Source organism: Pogoniulus pusillus, chromosome 17 (assembly GCF_015220805.1).
Source record: "Pogoniulus pusillus isolate bPogPus1 chromosome 17, bPogPus1.pri, whole genome shotgun sequence".
Classification (NCBI taxonomy): domain Eukaryota; kingdom Metazoa; phylum Chordata; class Aves; order Piciformes; family Lybiidae; genus Pogoniulus; species Pogoniulus pusillus.
The window spans coordinates 10,542,446-10,560,300 of NC_087280.1; the positions used below are offsets into that span (position 1 = coordinate 10,542,446).

Sequence of the window (17,855 nt, forward strand, 5' to 3'; positions counted from 1 at the left end):
AGTGTTTTGGTGCTACCGGCAAGTTGTACTTCTCAGAACTAAACCACGAAGTAATACAGGAGAAATCAGGGAATATTCCTTAAGTCATTAGCTTATTGGCATTCTCAGGGGTCAGATTGTCCCTGATGACAGGTAGCATCCTCTCAGGACAAAAAATACTGTGGATTCATCAGAGAATTCAGTAGATTTATGGATTAATATGACCTTTTCAAAAATTCTTTGGCTAGTCCAACAAAACAAAAGCTGGTTGTTACCAGGCCTCGTAGCTCACCTAAGATGCTTTATTCAGACAGCATTTACAGTAACCAGTCTTGTTGTTTATAATAGTCCAGCATAGTTTTGTTGAGGAAATTTCCTCTATCATTTCTACAGTTACCTCATGGAACAGATGAAAACTGGCTTCAGAAGCTGTATAATAATTTTGTCAATAGAAACGTGCTCTTCGAAAAGCCGAGGATGTCAAATACGTCTTTCATCATTCAACACTTTGCTGATAAGGTAGAGTGTACACAACCCACTATTATTTCACTCTCTTCCCAGCAGTAGAGAGAAACATTCAGCATTCAGCAAGAAACAGACTTAGGAAATAGAGGAAGTAGTAACCATGCTTGTTTGGGACTTCTATAAAATCAATTCTCTGTAGCTAGTAGTATTTATTTATTGGTAGTGATGTCTGCAGTGTGCCATTTAAATAGAAGAAATGCTTAAGATAAAGAATTTGAGAGTATAAAAATAAATCATGAAGATAAAGAGGCAGAAAAAGAGTACAATATGTAAACAAAATATTTAAGGTTGTAGTCCGTACACGTTTTGGTCTCAGTTAATTACATTTCAAGTGGAGTTTTGGGTTTTTGGTGGGTTTTTTTGGTGTTTTGAGTTGAAATGACAGAATCATGAAGAGAAATAAAGAAATTCCTGATAAAGGTGGAAGGAAATTGCATTTGATAGTGGATTATGACAGTTTGTCCTGCTTTAAAATTTGTAGGATGTGTGTGTGTCTGTATGCTTACTGAAATGAAACTGAAAAAGCAGAGCTTCAGCCATCATGTTTAAGATGAATAAAGAGCTGTTGGTCATCACAGTTCAGAGAGTAAAAATTATTGTTTTGCTAACTGTTCACATCTTCCTGAAAAGTTAATGATTCCACCTTTGGCACAGGTAGAATACAAATGTGAAGGATTTCTGGAAAAAAACAGAGATACAGTTCACGAAGTATTGATTGAAATCCTGAAAGAGAGCAAGGTTTGTGAGCAATCAGTAATTGCTAACTTTTTGAATACTCCATTTTCCTGGAATTCATTCAGGGCTGATTCTAAAATACTTGTTCTGTTAAAAGGGGTTATTTGAATAGGTTGAATTCATTAATTTAATCTTTATTTTAATTATTATTCTACAATTTTAACATCAAAGTGACATACAAAATGGAAAAACACAGCATTCAACTTTTTCATACGTGGGCATTTACTTTGCTGTTTATGTTAATTGCTTATTTTCTTAGGAATCCTCATAACTGAAAAGAGCACTTCTGTTCTCCCCTATTACATGCAGCGTCAATGGGTAGTTTATCATTAACAGATACCTTTATTTATTCTTCAAAAGAGATTAAGAGAATACCAGGGAAGGAAAAACATCAGATGTCTTGTATGTGCCTGCCACTTGCCATCTGCCTGAAAGCCCAGTCTATATCAAAGCTACCACCTTGAGGCTTCAGGATTGCTATTAACTCGATCTGATAAAAACCCATATTCTTAATTCAATTTAAATGCTGTGAAAATACAACCTTAAATGGTCTTACTTTTGACTCTGTATTTGTGTCCATGTTTGCTCATGCTGGAATAGCTTTTGCAAGCCTTCTTAACAGTCATTGATTTTTGTCTGTGAGATATTTTAAGTGCTTCACAATAGACTCAGGATTGTTGCAGCTGTTTCTTCAGTTGTTTTTTGTTTGTGTCTCAAAGATCCAGTTCCCTGCCCTGCAGTAGGTGCCCTAAGCATTAAGATGCATTTTATGTAAATAGTAAATGTGGGTTTTATTTAAATGCTGTTACAGTTACATGGTGTTTAACTGTGATTCTTTCACCACACTTTTAGTTTCATCTGTGTGCAAATTTTTTTCAAGACAATCCAGTGTCCATTTCACCTTTCAGTTCAACTATAAGCATCAAATCTGCAAGACCTGTTCTCAAGGCACCTAATAAACAGCTCCGGCTGACTGTTGGCAGTAAGGTACTACATAAATGTGCTCTTCTGTAATGCTCAGAGTTTCAGGAGGATGTACTGGGCAGTCTGAGACTACTGTACTGTATTCTGTGACTATCCACAGGGGACTGTTCAGAACAGCAGGAGCCAGCCACTGTGTGGTGCTCCAGGTCTGAGTATAAGGAGTTGTGTTTAGTTGATATAGAGGAGACTGTTAGGTAGAGTAGGACTGCTACATTTCCTGCATTTAAAATCTAAACTCTAAGAAAATCTCCTAGTATCCAGCTCAAACCTAACAAATAATCTAAACCCCCCAGATTTTACTTTCTAATTAGATGTTAATGTGTCATTAACAAAACTGTTATGTCTGGTATTTTCCAGTTCCGGAGTTCTTTGTCATTACTTATGGCGACGCTCAATGCTACCACCCCTCATTATGTACGGTGCATAAAGCCAAATGATGAGAAATTGCCTTTTGAGTAAGTATGTTAGTGGTGTTGGGCTGCTACATTACCTTTAAAATTAAAAATAGTAATTTTCTATTGCACAGTAGCTACACATCAGCAAGCTAAACTCCTATTGTTGCCTATCTTCCCCCACAGAACATATTTCTCCTTTCAAGACAGCTAAAGTAGAAAATGTGTAGTCTTCTTACAAAAATAGAGTCATTCCATAGTTGTTTTTGATGCCTTAAAAAATCTTTAGAATCCTAACATTTTATGGGTTGGATATTAAATCTCTTTGTGCATTTGACATAAGTGTTTTTAGGGAAAAGGTTCCTCACCTTTGATTGAAGTTGGGGGATATGTTGTATAGGTGTGTTTGCTCTTGTACCGTGTGGATTAGCACTATTCTATATTGAAGGGATAAAAGACATTGTCACTTTCTTTGTCAACTTCCCTTTTGCCTGCAGAAGTGTTTAGAAGACCTTTAGAAGTCAGAAAAGGTATGAATAATGTTGAACATAGCCTTGATGTTTTTCAACACTTTTATGTCGTTTTAATCTTACAATAAAATTGTGTATGCCAGATATTACCAGCTTGCTAATAGCTAACTTGTAAGCAGTTAACCTTGATGTAGCTATTGGTCTGTTTTGTGGGCGGAAATGTGGAAGCTCTCTAGTTTTCAGTTGCTAGAAAGCAGTTCCAGCTTTCAGCTGAAAGTAGAATCATAGAATCAACCAGGTTGGAAGAGACCTCCAAGATCATCCAGTCCAACCTAGCACCCAGCCCTATCCAATCAACTAGAACATGGCACTAAGTGCCCCATCCAGTCTTTTCTTGAACACCTCCAGAGATGGCGACTCCACCACCTCCCACAGTCTACTAATAGTAGACAAACAAAAATAATCTTTTTTGTATCATAGCTGAGTATGAGGGAAGAGGCAAAACTTGATTCTAAATTAATTAAAGTGTCTTAGCTCATTTTCTTGAGGCCAGGCAAAGCCTCTCTCCATGCAAAACACTGCTGTACTGTCACTGTGGTGAGATATTATTCTGTGTAATAGCTGTGAGGGGGGAAATAGCTTGGGTGATATAAAACCATGTCTGAATTAGACTGGAAGAGTGTCCTGTAAGTTGTGAAAGAACCTGTCAGCCAGGCCAGGTCTCTTGGCTAGATCAACACTGTAGTGTAGTACTCTGGGCATATCAGCTCTGGTCCAGATCAGGAAGGGTCTTTCCATCTTGAACTCAGATATTCATGAGTAAATCCTGAGTTATTTGTTTTAGGTGTGCTAAAGAGTACTTGAAGAGTTTCTGCCCAGTAGCCTGCTGAGGGGATTTATTTCTGTGCTGAATGTGGCATGATTCTTTGCCACTTGCTGATAGGAACTGTCACAGGTGATATTGAAAGGAAACATAGCTTTTCACAAAAGAGAACTAAGTAGTCTTCTTTTTGGAAGAAAATCAAATCCCAGATACTCCCTATCACGTATTTAAACAAAGAAAACCCAAGTAAGACACCGTGTCTCCTATGGCAGAAATAGAAATCCAGCTAGTAGAATGGTTCTAATTGTTATAGCATGTCAAACACATCCAAAATGTAAAATTATCTCTCCTTTTTTAGGTTTGATTCAAAGAGAGTTGCTCAGCAACTGCGAGCTTGTGGTGTTTTGGAAACGATTCGAATTAGTGCACAGAGCTACCCATCCAGGTAGGGGTAACAGTGGACCTCTGTATGTCAAAAATTACTTGGGTGTCTCTTAAACTAAATGCGTTTACTAATTTGTAATTTTCCAGGTGGACTTACATAGAGTTTTTCAGCCGTTACAGCATTCTCATGACACAGCAGGAACTCTCCATAAACGATAAGAAGCAGATTTGCAAGATTGTTTTGCAGCGGCTAATCCAGGTCAGTTCGTATGTGTTAGAGCAGTTGCTACTAATGAAAGGTCTCTTTTGCCAAGAGTAGTATCTTGCTCCTCAAACAGGAAAGGTATTTACATTTTTGCTGTCTTTCCTGATTTAGTATGTTGCACACAGGCTTGTGAGTCAGTAGCAGCAGAAGTGTCACGTGGCAGTAGGCAGGTGATGTGAGCTCTCTGTGCCTAATGTCCTCACTTGGAAGATATTTTAACCTGTGTTTATAAACTAGTGAGCAGTAAATGGTATACATTTGCCAAGAGTTAGGAGGCTGAAGGTACAAGAGGACTTTTGATGATGGAATACAGCATATTGGAAAACTGCACTATTTTGCATGTTGCTCTTATTTCTTTGACAAGCCTCTAGTGATGATGCTGGTCCAAGACAAGCCAAAGATTCAAGTCAGCAAATCAGGACTGAGACCAGACTGGGGTGAAAAGGACCAAACACAAGTGTACTTGCAGCATAGCTCCAGCACAGGCCAAGAGTAAGAGCCTGAGCTTAAAAACAGTTTATCCCCTGAATTTTCATTCGTATAGCTTGCTGACTCAAGGCCAGCCATGTGTACCAGAAGTTAGTGTTGATTTCAAGGAACCAGACTTGTACGAGGGGATGAAGAGGTTCTTTTCAAGGCCTTGATGATAAATCAAAACCCTCCCTTCAATTTGAGATCAGTAGGATGTGATTTTTTTGGATGTAATTCTCTGGTTCTTTCCTGCTAAGTAGATTTTCCTCCCATACATGGAGGGGTATTCTTACTTAGCACCACCATGTGATTTCAGAAGAGCTTGCCTGCAGCAACAACTTATGACAGGAAGAGAATGCCTCATCTACAATAATAACCTTAAACTATATCTATCATTTACTTTTTCAGGATTGTAACCAGTATCAGTTTGGGAGAACAAAAATTTTCTTCAGAGCAGGACAGGTTGCTTACTTAGAAAAGCTGCGCTCAGATAAACTGAGGCAGGCCTGCATCACGATCCAGAAGAGCATCCGTGGCTGGCTGCAGCGCAAGAGGTTTCTCCGCCTAAAACAAGCAGCTGTCACAATCCAGCAGTATTTCCGGGGGCAGCGGACTGTACGGTACTTGGGGCTGAGGAATGAGTCTGCTGTTAGGGTGTGCCTGAAGGGATACAGAAGGTCAGACTGATGCCCAGTGCTAGTTTGGAAGTGTAACTTCTGTGAAAAAACAATTCAGGTTGTGTTTCTGTTTCCTCTTGATTGTGGTTATGTTATTCAGCTGATACAAAGAAAGTACTCCAGCAGCTTTCACACTCGGTTTGACAGACTCCCTGTAAGCTCAGACCTTAGCTAAGGGTATGTGAGGCAGTTGTCACTTGGGGCTTACTGTTCACCTTCAGAGCCAAGGAGTAAATAAGGTAGCAGAAAGGAATATCAGTTTACAAACTAGTGCATACAACTCACTGTGAGGAATTATGCAGCAGAGAAACTGCACCAGGCTGAGAGGAAGATGGCTCTGTGTAGGCCTTGCAGGCTTCAGAAAGAGAGCATCACAAAAATTGCTTGTGGAACAGGTTTCAGAGACTGTGGATAAATTAATCTCTTTCACTTTGAGGAATATGCTGGTTTGTAGATAGTGGATGCCTGTTTTCAGTCTCTCTGGGTGTTTTTGCGTGTAGTTTGAGGGACTGAGGGAATGATCCCAAGAACTCAAACGTGATGTAAGTAAACATTGTCTTTTGAATTAAGGCAAGCTATAACTGCCAGAGCTCTGAAGCAAACATGGGCAGCTATAATTATTCAGAAATACTGTCGGGGTTTCCTGGTCCGTCGACTCTGCCAGCTTATCCATGTGGCTGCTGTGACAATTCAAGCTTACACAAGAGGATTTCTAGCACGGAAGAAATACCGGAAGGTACAGTCTGTCAAAGCTCCCATTTCAATAGCCAGAAACAGTTATTGCCCTGGAACAAAGGTGGAGACAAGCAAAATGATCCCTAATATTTTACCTTTTGTAAGTCCAGGTCTGGGCCCCTCAATTCAAGAGAGATGTTGAGGTGCTGGAATGTGTCTAGAGAAGGGCAACAAAGCTGGTGAAAGGCCTGGAACACAAACCCTATGAGGAGAGGCTGAGGGAGCTGGGGTTGTTTAGCCTGGAGAAGAGGAGACTCAGGGGTGACCTCATTGCTGTCTACAACTACCTGAAGGGAGGTTGTAGCCAGGTGGGGGTTGGTCTCTTCTTCCAGGCAGGCAGCAACAGAATGAAGGGACACAGTCTCAAGTTGTGCTGGGGGAAGCGTAGGCTGGACGTTAGGAGGAAGTTCTTCACAGAGAGAGTGATTGGCATTGGAATGGGCTGCCCAGGGAGGTGGTGGAGGCACCGTCCCTGGAGGTGTTGGAGTCACCATCCTTGGAGGTGTTCAAGAGAAGACTGGCTGAGGCACTTAGTGCCATGGTCTAGTTGACTGGATAGGGCTGGGTGATAGTTTGGACTGGATGATCTTGGAGGTCTCTTCCAACCTGGTTGATTCTATGATTCTAAGTCTGATTCTCCTGTCTTCAACTCTGGTTTTGTATTGTTACTGTAAAAATTCTGATACGCAGTAGCTTAGATCTAATCTCTGAGCTACCAACATCTCACTTGATGCAGATCCTTCAGTGTGGTTGATGCAGTGGCTCAAATGTGTCTACAGTCTGAGCATTCAGTAGCTCTGTAAGAGGCATTGTCAGTACTGGTGTATGCACATTGGCAGAATGTGGGAATTGGTGCTGACTGAGCCATAGATAATTACAGATGGGTAGTCATGGTTTATTTTACAGATGCTTGAAGAGCACAAGGCTGTGGTCCTTCAGAAGTATGCCCGTGCATGGCTCGCCAGGCGCAGGTTTCAGAACATTCGGCGGTTTGTGTTGAATATTCAACTTTCATACAGAGTGCAGCAGCTGCAGAAGAAGATAGAGGAACAGGTGAAGGACAGTGATCAGTTTATGATCTGTACTCTTTTTTTATCACAACTGTTTTATTCAGAGCCCTGATGTTGACTAGAGGCTTTTGTGAATTACAATATCCATGCTTTACTTGACAAGACAGGAAAGTGTGTAAGGGGATGTGGTCCACTACAAAGTAAGAAGAATCGTCTGGGACTTCCTTATGTTTATGGATTTCTGATGCTAGTTGTGGCCATCTGAGCTAGATTTCTAGCTCAGACATAGGGGAGAGGTGAACATTCTAGAGATAGGCCATATAATGGCAACAATGGATAAGTTAGTATAATTTCATTGGAGCATCAAGAGCTTTATGTCTAGAAGCACAGCCTGTACTTCCCCTTGCTGGCTTCTGCTGCTTCAGCTGTGCCCCGCTACTGTTTTGGCTGTTGCTGCTTTGCTGCTTCACTGCTGCTTGGCTCCTTCCCCATCTTTATCAAGGTTATTATATTTCTCTAGCAGTTTATTTCTCCTTATACTGTTATATTTAAACACAATTATATTTAAATACAATTTCATTTTCCCCTAACTTTCCAAAATAATTTCATGTTCTGGTGAGTTCATTCTACAGGGGGATGGATCCACCCTAACCCAGGACACCAGTGAAACTTCTTAAGTAGTCCATTCAACCTCTGATGGGGTTACTTGTATTAGGATGAAGGATGTGTGAGATACTGCTCTGGTGCAACACATTTTGTGATTTTGGGGAATTCCATATTTTGTTTAGTTTGCAGCTTGTTTATGAGAGCCATACCAGTCAAATCATCCATAGAATGGTAGCTTTTGTCTAACTGATGGAAACAATCCTTGATTCAAATAATCATGATTGATACAGGATGGTCAGCAGAAATATGTCAGGTGCTTCTTTCAAATCCTATTTGAGAGTTTCTGCTTCCTTTGAACCTGTCTTGCTCTTTGTAGAGTAAAGAAAATCATGGTTTGCTGGAACGACTGACCAGCCTAGCGTCAACTCATATGAATGATGTGGATATGATTCAGAAACTTGAATTAGATCTTGAAAAGTTAACTGCTCAGAAGAAAGCATATGAAGAGAAAGGGAAAAAATACAAAGAGGACAGTGAACAGGTATGCTTGAATTGTCATCTGGCTGCTTTTAGTTCAGTTTGATTTTGTTCTTTTTTTGTTGTTTTTATCAATTGTCTGATTAGAGCTGTTACTAAGTAATTTCAGTTCTATGGTCGGGGAGGTTAGCAGAGAAGAAAAGGAATCCATATATGCTTGTTAAAATGTAAGACCACCTCTGATGTGTTTCATCTCCTTCATAATGTGTAGATTATGCTTACTTTTTGTCTGTGCAGAAAATCTTAACACTTGAGAACAGGAATAAAGAATTACAAGAACAGAAAGAGACCTTAGAAGTAAAGCTCCAGGAGAAAACTGAGGAAATGAAAGGTACAGTAACTATAAAAGGAGTTTTAAAGGAGTTGTAGTGGGAGAAAGTTATATGTCAGCTTTTCAGCAAAGGTAAATTACTTTTATTCTAATAAAAGCAATATAAATGATGATTTCCCAGTAAATTACAAGTTGATCCTGAGCTTATCTTGCTTAGAATGTGTAGTGCAAATCTTTGTAATTTAATAATCTAAATCCATTCTTTCTGTATTAAAAGCTCTCCTCCTGTTATGTTTCCTGTCTCATGCATTTCTTCCAAGTGTTGCTTTGTCATTGGTTCCTCTTAATATACTGCTTTTAAAAGTCTTAATTTCAAAGGGTACAGGCAGCACATGAGATCAGGTATACTTTAGATTGATAACACTTTTGGTGTTTCAGAACCTTTTTGTTCTATGGCATTGCTTGTAAAATGTACTGTGATAATTTCTGGCACTTGAGAGCATAATTTCAGCCTTCCAGTATGTAAAAGATTATTTCTCACTGTGGTCATACTGTTTTAATAATGCATATAATTGCATTGACAGAGAAAATGGATGACCTCACCAAGCAACTCTTCAATGATGTACAAAAGGAAGAAAATCAGAGAATGTATGGAATATGAATTTTATTGCTTTGAAATTATTCTTTTCTCTTTCTCTGCCTTTCTTTCTTCTGCCATGAATGTGATAAGCTTACATCACTTAGGAATCTGTCAGTGTTCTTGGACACCAATTCTAGTACTGAAGTGCTTTGTTTACAGTTGGGGAAAAGCAGTTTGTAGGTCAGTCACATGCAGGCAATATTGCTGTAGATAGGAGACTGTTCTTTCTTTGCATGTGGCTTTCTGAGAACTGAAAGGCAACCCTGATCATAATGATTTCTTTGGTGATAACCTCAGAAGTCAGTCAGGACTGGAGGAGCAGCTGATGGCCGTACTGGTCAGAATTCCTGTGAAATGAATGTTAAAAGGACTTAATTGAAAGATTCATCTTGAAGGAAAGACAGTCTTTTTTTGTAAAGGACATTTGTTTTTTTAAAAGCATAGAGAGAAAAACATTTTTTCCCCTTTGTTTCATTTGTAGTATTAAAATACTATTATTTAGCACTAAGTAGCTGTTGCTTTGCAGCATGTTTTTCTAAGATCAAGTATCTTATTTCCCAGTAACTCTTTTTCAGTATAAGTCAGAGAACCTAGACACTAGATAAATGCTTCTCTCTGAAGTGTGAAGAGTGCAATCAGTCACTGTTTCTGAAGGTTGAAAGCTGTGCAGTCTTTCAGCTCAGTCTCATTTCAGCTGCGTATAATGTCAGGCTATATTAAGAGGACTTCTATGATAATTTTTGTGCTTTTCCTATTAGCTGTATTGTTCTGGAAGCCAATCCATTGCAGCAGGGGCTAATAGGAAGTGAAAAGCTTCTTGTAAAGTTTCACTGAGAAGGACATAGGGCTTTCTGTTGCTGTGTCTTTCTTTAATGCTGACTCTGGCCATATATGCTGCTCAGGAAGTCCATCAGAGTTAGAGAATTGGCTTTTACTTGGAGACAAACTCAGGTTTGCCTTGAATTCACTCTCAGTGTCTGAATTAGATGTAGAAAAATCTAGAGACATTCTCACCCCATTATAATCTGTTTTGTAGACTGGCTCTGAGGCTGTAGGATAGCATTTTCCAGGAATTAAGGTTCATTTAAGTTTTCTTCAGTGAAATGTGTCCTTCAAATTAAAACAAACCCAAAGACTACTCTTTCACTTATGAATGTGGGAAGCTAATCCCACCTTTTCATTGTCTTGTTTAGGATACTTGAGAAAAATTTCCAAAATCAGAAGCAGGACTATGAAAAAGAAATTGAATTGCTTAAGGGAGAGATTAAGATCCTGAAAGAAGAAAAAAATCAGCTAGAGCAACAGATTCAGCAAGAAGTTGTCATTCAGGATGGTTTGAAAATGGAAGTAGGACAACTTACAAAACTAGCAGAGGTAAAGTATGACACATTTAATTTTGGAGTCCTTGTTAGATAAAGCAAGCAGAATGTGGGAATTTCATTTATAGATTATCTTCACTTTGTTTTTTTTTAACTTCCAGTGCATTTTTAGAAGTTGTAGTTAGTAAGCTGTATTTGGTGCATCACTATGTTGCATTGTTTTCATGTAGTTGTTGGGGAGGGGAAATTAATTGATGCGAGATGATATTTTCCAAAATTAATATTGTTTATTAATTTTGATACTCAGAACTCTCACCACCCCCCACCACTAATTTTAATAATATTTTGGTTCTTACACAGTCATGGAAACATTCTATGGATAATATCTAGGTCTAGTAACAACCAGCAAAATATACAAACATTAATTGAACTGGAAGAGAAGGTTCCCGCAGTCAGAGGCTGCTTGTGGTCAGTATGCCTCTTGCCCAGTAGCTGGGCTCAAGGAGCTCTTTCTGCTCTATGGCAGAAGGCAGTAGAGAATTACAAAGAGGCATTTAAGCATTTACTCATCATTATTATTACCCACTCACGGGGGCTAGCCACAGTCCAGACAGTGCCCAAATGCTTTCAGGGGACTCTGTCTTGTTGGACGTTGTGGTTTGAATCTTCCTGGCTCCTGGGGAAAGGACGCAGACAATCTCTGCCCTTGTCTCCTGGCTTCTTCTGGACAATCTGTGTATATGTCCAGGAATTCTAAGCAGGACCATCAGGTGCAAGAGGCAGATGTTGTGCAGTCTCAGCATGATGTCACGCTGGCCACACAGGCTGATTCTGTGCAGGCATCCAGGATCTGCTCCTGGTAACTCACAGCAGTGGAGTTTAGCAGGCAAGCAATAAGGCAGTGTGCAATAGCAGCACATCTGGGCACAGCAGAGAGAGCACGGCAAAGAGCAGGAAAGCAAAGCAGGGAAGCAAAAGCAGGTTGTTCACCTGCATATCTCCTTTTATTAATGTGGGCTGAGATCAGTAGCACTTTGGACACAAGAATAGCCAATCAGGATGGCAGTTAGCCAAACCATACCACATTAGGCAAAGCCACAGGCTCACTTTTCCCTAATTTGGGAGAAGCACAGGCTTTGCACTAGGCAGGCACAAGATAAGTGTGTGTACCTTACACCACAGGACCCTGGGCAGGCCAGACTCAGTGGCTCCAGGTTCTTTTGTGTCTGTTTCCCGCGCTTGCCTCTCTGCTGGAGCAGAAAGACATGCCTAGGCAAGGCAGGACATGTACAAGCCTATTTTGGGCCTATCAGGCCTAACACAACAGTAGTACAGAATATGATTAAGTTATTACTTGCAAGAAGTGCATGTTTCAAAGAGTAATTGTGCCTGAATATTTATACATTTAAATGTGTGAATCCTTTTTTCTTCTTTGGATTAAAGGAAGTACAAGTTTCTTAGGGGATTTTTCATAAGTGGAGTTTGTAAAGTGAACCTGAAATTAGTACTTTTTAATTAAAAATAGTTGTTTTTCTGAGTCAGTTCCACAACACAAACATCTATGTTTACGCCACGTCACAGTAGTTTTGCTCTCATGTCTGGGGACCACAGCACGTTTTAAGGCTTTTACCGTAGGAACTTGTTCTTAATTACAATTATCTTCATAATTTAGCTGATATGCAGGCCTTGTTGTTCATTTTTGTCTCAGTCTGTAATTTTTGTTTGATTCAGAAAATACCTGAGTTGCAAAAGGAAATCGAACTGCTGCAGACACAAAAATTGGATGTTGAAAGGCAGGCCCAGTCACAAAAGCGAGAACTGAGAGGTAACCTACCTATTAGATAATTCAGAGAACTTACCAAGGACAGTGTGAACCAGGCCAGTTTAAATTGATGTCTTCCATGCTAGCTTTGACAAAAACCCAGTTCTCTTTCCCATCCCATAGTGATTTCAGGATTCTATTCATACCTTCGTAGTGATTCTATTCATAGTTTGGGATTCTGTTTGTGCCTTCATAGTGATTCTGTTCATACCTTCAATTGCAAAGAGGAAAAGAGCAGTGTGCCCAGGTGGCCAAGAGAGCCAGTGGCATACTGGCCTGCATCAGGAATGGTGTGGTCAGCAGGAGCAGGGAGGTTATGCTGCCCCTGTACTCTGCACTGGTTAGACCACACCTTGAGTACTGTGTTCAGTTCTGGGCCCCCCAGTTTAGGAGGGACATTGAAATGCTTGAGCATGTCCAGAGAAGGGCGACGAGGCTGGTGAGAGGCCTTGAGCACAAGCCCTACGAGGAGAGGCTGAGGGAGCTGGGATTGTTTAGCCTGGAGAAGAGGAGGCTCAGGGGTGACCTTATTACTGTCTACAACTACCTGAGGGGTGGCTGTGGCCAGGAGGAGGTTGCTCTTTTCTCTCAGGTGGCCAGCACCAGAACGAGAGGACACAGCCTCAGGCTGCGCCAGGGGAGATTTAGGCTCGAGGTGAGGAGAAAGTTCTTCACTGAGAGAGTCATTGGACACTGGAATGGGCTGCCCGGGGAGGTGGTGGAGTCGCCGTCCCTGGAGCTGTTCAAGGCAGGATTGGACGTGGCACTTGGTGCCATGGTCTAGCCTTGAGCTCTGTGGTAAAGGGTTGGACTTGATGATCTGTGAGGTCTCTTCCAACCCTGATGATACTGTGATACTGTGAAAAGCCTAAACAGCAGGTCATTTTTACCAAGTGAAGAAACTGATTTTACACATTTCTTCTTTCTGTTTAAAAATCAATGCTAACAATTTGAACTTCACTTAGAATTTAACGAGGTGCTTGTAGAGACCTAAGAATACAGAAACAATACAGTATCTAGCTTTTGTTCATCCTTTCTTTAGCTTTAGGTCCAATAATTGTCAAATATGCTTAAAAAATTTACTGAGTTGGGCTCTCTTTGGGCAAAGGTACCTAAGAAGTGCTACTGCTGTGCACTCCGTTCAGTGCTAACAATGTCATAGAACAAACCTGTATCTACAGCGTTTAATGTAGTAACCTTGCACTAGATGATAAATCCTCTGTAGAACTTTAGTTGTCCAGATTTGCAACTGAAAGATGTAACTTTGCATTGAAAGTTTGATGTGTTTAGAAAAAAAATAATATTGGTGGCATACCTATCCAGTGCACATTACATGTCCAGAAGTAGAACCAAGTCACTCATCCTTTTGTTGTATTGAATCAAATATATTTATGAGTACTAGGAAAGAACCTCATCGATTTAGGAAGAGAGATTGGTTCCATTTTAATAATGAAACTGAATTTGAAGTGTGGAGTGACAATTATTCATGTAATGAACTTTTGTTTTTTCCAGAAAAGATGTCAGAAGTTACAAAACAGCTTCTGGAAAGTTATGATTTTGAAGATGTAAGAAGCAGGTAATTTTATTCTGTGGTCTTTTCATAAAGCTGAAGAAATTTCGTTGCCCTGCATACTAGTGATGTTGCTTATATTTTAGACTGTCCACAGAGGATTTGGAGCACTTAAATGAGGATGGGGAACTGTGGTTTGCTTATGAGGGCTTGAAGAAAGCTACAAGGTTAGTTCAGTTCTTCCATGTTTTCATAACTCCAAGCTGTCATCTAGAAAATAAATGGAGAGATCAGTGAGTAACTAATTTGACAGTGAAATACCAAACATCTGTTTAAGAAATGAACCAACACTGCATTGTGTTGAGTGGCTAAGCAGCTTAAAATGAACTTAACAAACTTTTAGTAAATCAGTGAGATAAGTGTGCATGTGGCAGTTGGGGAAATGTGTTTCCTCTGAGATACCACGAGTAACTTTCACATCCCTCCAAGCACAGGCCATGTAATGGAATGTCTGCCTCTTAACCACAGTGCTTTGTTTCCACTTTGTGTTAAGCTTGACCCATCGTGTCGAGGTTGCGCTACATCTGCCATGTTCTTGCTCTCTTTTCTTAACAGAGTAATGGAAAGTCATTTCCAGTCTCAGAAAGAAATATATGAAAAGGAGATTGAAGGTTTGAACTTTAAAGTTGAACATCTTAGCCAAGATATTAATCATCTACAAAAATTGTTTAGAGAGGAAAATGACATAAATGATGGTATTCGACTTGAAGTGAGCAGGCTAACTTCAGAAAACCTGGTAAGATCAAGGTGTAGTAAAGCAAAGTTTGGGTTTGTTTCTTAGTTACACAGTTCAAATGTCTAAATCCAAATGGAAGAGCACAAAGCCCTCGAAATCTTGTGATCATATCCTTGAAGTCTCAAGGGTTGAACAGATATGGTCACCTAAGACTGCATATCCTTATAGGTTATTCCCTGTGTGCTGGGGTAGGAGGCAGCCAAATTTATTGTTCCAGCATACAACTTCTTGGGGCAGCTTCACAGAGGCTTTTTTGCTTTTCTTTTGTGTAAATCTGAATTGAGATTTAATTGTGATCACAGAGTAGCTGTTCTTCTACAGACAGACTCAGGGTATAGTGCTCACAGACTTTGGCTTCTGTTCTTGACAGCTAGGGGGACACTGAGAGTCTTTAGAATGTGTTGGAAGCCTCCTACACTTACATGGCTAAATATTCAATTTTATCAAAGATGTTTTGGACTTCAAAACGTTGCCAGGGTATCTGCTGCAGAGCTCATACAAGTATTTGGGTTGTGCTGTCTGCAGATTCTCAATAGTGCAAGGAACTTTTGAGAGGTGTAATAATTTATGCAGATATTCAGCTTTATACTGGAAGGAAGTGATGAAGAAACAAGTGTTTGTTTAGGTTTGCTGGTTTTATTTACACAGAATTTTAACTAAAAGTGGATCAGAGGTTTGGCAGTGACCAGAAGTTAGCTCATTATACCTTTTTGAATACCTACATAATTTAAACTTGTCACCTGATAATAAAAAAAAAATAGTTGTTTTTTTTGCTCAGGCTGTGTAATTTTTTTCTGATGGAACACTTTTGGTGGTTCAGACTTAATTAAGATCTGTTTTGTGATGCTGTGACATTCTCTGGGTACACTGTATTATAACAGTGTACTGGGTCTGTCAGGACTGGAGCTAACTTTCTTTGTAGCAATCTGTGTGATGCTGCATTTCGAATTTTTGAGTAAAACAGTATTGATAGCAAGCCACTGCTGCAGCTATTGCTGAACAGAGCTTGCACAGTGTCAAGGGTTTCTCTTTTTCCTACTCTGCCCCACCTCGGCAAGTTAAGTGACCAAGAAGTTGGAAAGGCACCAGATGACCAGAAGGATATCCCCTACCATATAATGTTCAGCTATGAAAATTGAGACAGAGGAAGAAGATACTTCATTGACGAGTTCTCTGATTAGAGAGTGAAAACCCAGGCTCCTGGACGGTTTCTAGAGGTTACAGAACTGTGCAGTTCCAGGCTGTGCCCACCAGAGGGCCAGCAAAGCACATAGCAATTGCTAACAAATTGCATACAAGGGCTGAGAGTCTCACTATGAGTACTGCCTGCACCTAGCTGACTCAAGGAAATGCTAGTATTCCAGAGGATCCTATATGCCATATGATTTTTCTGCTGAGTGGAATATAACTAAATAAATATTTACAAAACAAACTTACTAAAACTGAAAGTTACTTAAAATGTTAGTTTCCTAGAAGTTCCTTTTTAACATACTGATGTTTTTCCAGTGTTATTTGAGCTAGGGAAATTAAAGCCACAGAGTAATTTCCTTTAAATTGGAACAGAAAAATGGTAGTACTGAGGCAGTCCAAACATTTGGTTAGCTCACTGTTTCATTCTTAAGAGTGGCCAACAGCAGACGCCTCCACAAAAGCCAAACAAGTCAGGCAGGCAGGTAGTAGTACTCCCCCACAGTCTCTCCCCTGTCTTTGACTATTTGCAGTTGAAGGCGTTCAGACATTTGAGAATCGTAGAATCAGTCAGGGTTGGAAAGGAGCACAAGGATCATCTAGTTCCAAACCCCCTGCCATGGGCAGGGACACCCTACCCTAGAGCAGGCTGCCCACAGCCTCAGCCAGCCTGGCCTTAAACACCTCCAGGGACAGGGCCTCAACTACCTCCCTGGGCAATCCATTCCAGGCTCTCACCACTCTCATGCTGAACAACTTCCTCCTTATGTGCAGCCTGAACCTACCCATCTCCAGCTTCCCTCCATTCCCCCTAGACCTGTCACTCTCTGAAATCCTGAAAAGTCCTTCCCCAGCTTTTTTGTAGGCCCCCTTCAGATACTGAAAGGCCACAAGAAGGTCACCTCAGAGCCTCCTTTTCTCCAGACTGAACAACCCCAACTCTTTCAGTCTGTCCTCATAAGACAGGTGCTCCAGCCCTCTGATCATCCTCGTGGCCCTTCTCTGGACACACTTCAGCATGTCCACATACCTCTTGCAATAGGGGCTCCAGAATTGGATGCAGTACTCCAGGTGGGGTCTCAGCAGAGCTGAGTAGAGGGGGAGAATCACCTCCCTCGCCCTGCTGGCCACACTCCTCCTGATGCAGCCCAGGATCTGGTTGGCACTCCAGGCTTCAAGTGCACACTGCTGGCTTACGTTGAGCTTCTTGTCCAGCAGCACTCCCAAGTCCCTCTCCTCAGGGCTTGTCTCCAGCCAGTCACTGCCCAGCCTGTATTTGTGCTTGGGGAGAAGAAGGAAAGTGCTGAAATATGTAAATCTTTTTCTCTGAAAGGTGATTCCCGATCTTAAACAGCAAGTTTCTGAACTTGAAAACCAAAAATTGGATCTTGAAAACCGTCTTCAAGAGCAGGCTGTGAAGTTGAAAGGTAAAGTACCAGAATGTCCATAGCCTTTCAGTTGGTTAAGGTGAACATGATGGAATCCTTACATTTGTATTTTTAAAAGCTGAAGCAGTATTACATAATAATTTCATCACTTTATTACCTACTTTCGTGCTAGTAAAACGTAAGACTACCACAAATGCATTGTATTGTTTCTATCTCTGTTAGTAAAGAACAAAATGCATGCAGATGTGGGGGGGGGGGGTTGGGTTGGTTGGTTGTTTTTTATCCCTTCTTGAGGTCATTGAGTTCTGTGGTTTGGATGTCTGCAAAG

At 40.6% G+C, this 17,855-nt stretch overlaps 1 protein-coding gene across 1 annotated transcript in view; it reads left to right on the top strand.

Annotated features, from left to right (window-relative positions):
• Positions 1-17,855, top strand: part of MYO5C (myosin VC) — a 41,838-nt gene that overhangs the window by 11,916 nt on the left and 12,067 nt on the right. The window contains exons 14-31 of the mRNA XM_064158181.1: positions 373-498; positions 1,159-1,242; positions 2,092-2,226; positions 2,581-2,678; positions 4,267-4,353; positions 4,440-4,551; positions 5,437-5,648; positions 6,276-6,441; positions 7,347-7,493; positions 8,433-8,597; positions 8,831-8,924; positions 9,449-9,512; positions 10,698-10,878; positions 12,555-12,648; positions 14,158-14,221; positions 14,302-14,382; positions 14,771-14,951; positions 17,473-17,566. Of these exons, the coding sequence (XP_064014251.1) occupies positions 373-498; positions 1,159-1,242; positions 2,092-2,226; positions 2,581-2,678; positions 4,267-4,353; positions 4,440-4,551; positions 5,437-5,648; positions 6,276-6,441; positions 7,347-7,493; positions 8,433-8,597; positions 8,831-8,924; positions 9,449-9,512; positions 10,698-10,878; positions 12,555-12,648; positions 14,158-14,221; positions 14,302-14,382; positions 14,771-14,951; positions 17,473-17,566 (2,185 nt within the window). The remainder of the gene's footprint in view (positions 1-372; positions 499-1,158; positions 1,243-2,091; positions 2,227-2,580; positions 2,679-4,266; positions 4,354-4,439; positions 4,552-5,436; positions 5,649-6,275; positions 6,442-7,346; positions 7,494-8,432; positions 8,598-8,830; positions 8,925-9,448; positions 9,513-10,697; positions 10,879-12,554; positions 12,649-14,157; positions 14,222-14,301; positions 14,383-14,770; positions 14,952-17,472; positions 17,567-17,855) is intronic.